Here is a 1,867-nt window from a genome sequence, read left to right on the forward strand (position 1 = left end):
ACTTGCGCCTATTGTATTCGGCCAAGAATGGCACAATTCAATTAATAATGAACTGTAGAAAATTTGAGCGCATCTCGGTTTGGGAAGTTGAAAAATTTTGCCAAACAACACTTCCACTATCAAAAAATCCAGCGAAACTTCTTCACGTTTGCGGAATGATACCAAAAGATGGGCACTGAAAAGGAAGAAAATTAAAACAAAGAAAAACTCCCCCCTTCCCCTCCCCCTCTTTCAAACCATTCTTTCTTCTGCTGATAATTTTTTTCAATAATCCACACCAGATCTTGTTCAAGTAAAAATCGTTCAATAGATTCGCAATCTGGCAAATTCATATTCTTAAAAAAATTATACATACATACTTATGAATTTGTATTCTTCAAATTTTCACAACAAATTTACCTTAGCAAGCAAGTTTTCTTTTCCATAAATTCTAAATACAACCTTAGGTGATGGATATTTTGATGGATTCTTGAATACACAAGGAGTAAACGGTGGTAATTTATGTGGCGTAGCTGTTCTCAAAATTGTGACAAAATCGTCCTGATAACGAGCAAAATAAGATATTTTCCAACCGTCCTTTTTCAAGCCAAGTATCTGCGACCACAGACTCTCCAAGTACTAAAGAAAAAAGACATTCCGAACAAAAATAGCATAACAATAATAATCTTTTCTTATGAACATTACTTCTTTCTGCGGTGGCATTTCATCAGAATTCCAAACGCTAATTATGGAAACATAATCCAAACTTGGTCGAGATCTGAAACAAAAACAAATAATAGTTTCTTCTATAATCACACTTTCAATATTTTAGTTCATATAACGATCTATTTTGCCGAGAAAGCCTTTAAATTCCACTTTAATTTTTTCAACAAAAGCGCCTGGTACCCAAGGAATATTCAACAAAATCCACTATACATAATAATCCGTCCCACCTGTTAAAAAACTGAAGTTTATTATTTTATATCCACAACATTCTAATCAACAATTCATACTTGCGATATATTCCCCGTCTTGACTAACATGAAAAAAAAACTTTCCCAAAATGAAAAAACACGAAATCTGCTGGAAACACAGCGACTATTCACAAGATCGCCTATCAAAATTTACCTACAATTTTTCTGTAATAGACAAAATAAACACAATTTTATAATTCAGTATTACCAAAATTTCCGCATCTATCCAATTTAAATATTTTACATAATCGCACAGTACTTTAATAAGATGCTCCACAAACTAAAAATAAAAAATCATATATTTAATCAAAAAACATCCATTAATTAACAGCAGAATTAGCTAATTTAATTAATGACTCCACTTTTCAACTGCCTGTATTCTAATGACATGCAGAAACACTCAACATAAACAATTTTTTCAAAAATTATCATATCTATTTATGTCCATTTCCGTCACATTAACATAACCCCAAATATGGGCCATAAAAAAACAACCAAAATCAAAAAAAAAAACTAAAAGCCTGAAATTTATTTGGTCTGGGCTTTTTCTATTTTGGGGGAGGGACAAAACTTAAAACAAAACACTTTCCTACCTTTCTGGGTCCCAGAAGGCTGGAAATGGGTTAGAGGTTTAAATACCCCCAAACCAATGTGTGGAAATATTACCGGGAAGGGGGGGATAATGGGGAGGCACCGGAATAAAACGCTTTAAAAAAACCAAACCCCTTCCAAATATTTGGGGTAAAAATATTTTTAAAAATAAACCTAATTAACCCATTTTTTCGGAAATAAATGTCGGAACGGAAATTTCCCTAGGCCCTTTATTTCCGGCCTGGCCATTAAATTCTCTTTTTGGTGAAATATTCACTCCTCCTAACCCCGGCCAAGGCCCCTTCCTATATAATCCTCTGTCC

At 33.5% G+C, this 1,867-nt stretch overlaps 1 protein-coding gene across 1 annotated transcript; it reads right to left on the reverse strand.

Annotated features, from left to right (window-relative positions):
* Nucleotides 1–119: 119 nt before the first annotated feature.
* On the reverse strand, nucleotides 120–1,437 carry Tsp_15186 (nuclear cap-binding protein subunit 1-A). Its single transcript, XM_003366030.1, has 7 exons — nucleotides 1,417–1,437; nucleotides 1,162–1,233; nucleotides 993–1,015; nucleotides 685–757; nucleotides 442–609; nucleotides 209–335; nucleotides 120–175 (listed from the first exon to the last, which is right to left on the reverse strand). Exons 1-7 carry the CDS (start codon nucleotides 1,435–1,437, stop codon nucleotides 120–122), a joined length of 540 nt encoding a protein of 179 aa, XP_003366078.1.
* Between the last annotated feature and the right edge of the window lie 430 nt (nucleotides 1,438–1,867).

Source organism: Trichinella spiralis (genome assembly GCF_000181795.1).
Source record: "Trichinella spiralis strain ISS 195 chromosome Unknown Scfld6700, whole genome shotgun sequence".
Lineage (NCBI taxonomy): Eukaryota > Metazoa > Nematoda > Enoplea > Trichinellida > Trichinellidae > Trichinella > Trichinella spiralis.